Here is a 2,286-nt window from a genome sequence, read left to right as displayed (position 1 = left end):
CGCAATTATTTGTTCTTTTAAATACATTATAATCATTACATAATCGCAACGCGTAATCGGCTAAATTCCAATAAATAATTATTACTTTATGACAATATTAAATGTTTAAATACGTTCAAAATAAATGTCGTTAAAATTTAGACATTGATTTTATTTGAATGAACAATTGCGAATGACACTAAATAAAGTAAAAGATTAATTTTATTTTATGAATATTAATAGTTAAATATAAAAATAGTTTATGTGTCCATATACCTGTTAGGAAATAAATAGAGTTTATTTAAAAATGGCTGACTGTTAATAAAATATGACTGACCTCCGGCATTTAAGGATTTCAAGCCAATTATAGCATATAGCAGATTTATTTACATTATTAAATGTGTTTAAAATGTAATAAATCAAAATTAGCCAGTCTAAAAATAAACATAGAATGATTTATGATTACTAAGCAATTTCATTAAAAATATATTTTATAATCAAATAGTCATGTTATCTATAATGGGTTACTTAATTCAATAAAACCAATTTTCATTATAATAATTACTTCATTTAATATATCTAATAGAAATTATAACAATGAAAACATTATTTACAATAGTGGAAATCTACACTAGCAACAATAAAACTTAAACTTATTCATAAAAAAATAAATAACAATCATAATGACGCCATTTCCATCAAAATTACAACACATCTGTAAACGGCTTTCAGGGAATTTTCCATACATTTTTGATTTGCATACACGAAACTTATTGTATTACAGGAACATGTTGAAAACAAATTCAAAAGGAATGTTTTGTTTGAATTATAAATAAATAAAGTCTAAATTGATCATCGACTACGAATAACTACAAGTGAGATCGCTAGTTAACTCTACGGAGGAATTGTTTTGAGGCAGAAGTCCGTACTTCACACGCGACGGACTCAAACACGTTAATTAACTCAATTTAGGCCTCGAAGCGACGCGATCATAGGGCGCCGTAGTCACTAACATTGAATTGTAACTTATTATAGGTCTACAATTACCTAATCATATTCAGTACTTTTAAATTAACAACGAACCATTCAGCATACACAAAATTAGTCGGGATTGTAGGTCTTTAAAAGAGTTCTGTACTTACAATCTAGCATTGCACAATAGGTCGGGGCACAAAGGAGTCGCGTGTCACGCGACGGGCAGCGGCGGCGGTGGTAGATAGCAGGGGCGAAGCACGTGAGCCGCTGCCTGCAATAGCTCTGCGTGGTACCGCTGCGCTGCTAGCACGTAGGGCGAGGGCATTGGAAGCTCTAATCGCGCCGGCGGCGACCGCGGTGGCTCAGGCTCCAATAACGCCTCGATGGTAAACGCTCGTCGGGGCCTCTCCCGAGGTAGCATCGTCATTGTCACTTCAGGCAGTTCTGCCGGCTCCGGACTCAGCTGAGGACACATCGTGGGCGTGTACAAGCCAGCAGTCGGCAACACCGGTGGCTGAGGTACTCCCGCTTGCTGTGCCAAAAACGCCCGGTTAAAACTAGCCAACGCCGCTAGCTCCGCGTTGAGATTGTCCTTCTCCCCTTTCTGCAGCTTGAAGCGCTTGCGGCGGCGCAACAGCGAGCCGTTCTCGAACATGTCGAAGGCGTGCGGATGCAGCGTCCAGTAGGCGCCCTTGCCCGGGCGGTCGGGCCGGCGCGGCACCTTCACGAAGCAGTCGTTAAAAGACAAGTTGTGGCGCAGCGAGTTCTGCCAGCGCTGCGTGTTGCGCCGGTAGTACGGGAACCGGTCCGTGATGAAGCGGTAGATCTCCGACAGCGGCAGCATGCGCTCCGGGGAGCTCCAGATCGCCATCGCCGTCAGCGAGATGTACGAATACGGAGGTTTTTGATCACCATACGATTCACGCGACGGCCGCGGCATCGTCACTTGTGTTTATGATTGGATTTTAAATTTGACTTTAAGATTATAAAATGAGAACTGAACGCGAGTCGGACGTCACTTCTATACGAGGTGTGAAGAGGAACTGAGGCACGGAGAGGCCGGTGCAGACCCGCCCGCCGGGTACGAGCCCGGCCATCGCCGCAACTGCTATTGGCCCCGCGTCCGACCAATCGCAGCGAACCCCACTCAGGTATGATGTCGGCTTTCGTCTCACTAACGAGGAATTTAAATTGATATTATGTTTATATTGCCTCCAAATGTCTTTTGTGATGACACCGCTTTTTATTTAGCGTATGTAAATTACGATGATACAGAAAAAGAGATTTGAATTATACACCGATTCAGCGTCGAATGAGCGTTATTAAAAACTT

The 2,286-nt window shown here is 41.9% G+C and overlaps 1 protein-coding gene across 1 annotated transcript; it reads right to left on the bottom strand.

Annotated features, from left to right (window-relative positions):
* Positions 1-631: 631 nt before the first annotated feature.
* On the bottom strand, positions 632-1,966 carry LOC137926937 (fork head domain-containing protein FD4-like). Its single transcript, XM_068770685.1, has one exon. It carries the CDS (start codon positions 1,892-1,894, stop codon positions 1,166-1,168), a length of 729 nt encoding a protein of 242 aa, XP_068626786.1. The 5' UTR covers positions 1,895-1,966; the 3' UTR covers positions 632-1,165.
* Between the last annotated feature and the right edge of the window lie 320 nt (positions 1,967-2,286).

The sequence above is a fragment of the Battus philenor genome, unplaced genomic scaffold (genome assembly GCF_028537555.1).
Source record: "Battus philenor isolate CCGP_79_NKW_IND1 unplaced genomic scaffold, ilBatPhil1.0.hap1 SCAF_3, whole genome shotgun sequence".
Classification (NCBI taxonomy): Eukaryota; Metazoa; Arthropoda; class Insecta; order Lepidoptera; family Papilionidae; genus Battus; species Battus philenor.
Note: the sequence above shows the minus strand (reverse complement) of the source record. Positions and strands in the feature narration are given on the sequence as shown.

Bases quoted from the DNA above. Each gene is read 5' to 3' on its own strand.
- LOC137926937 (XM_068770685.1), bottom strand. From the start codon at position 1,894: ATGCCGCGGCCGTCGCGTGAATCGTATGGTGATCAAAAACCTCCGTAT.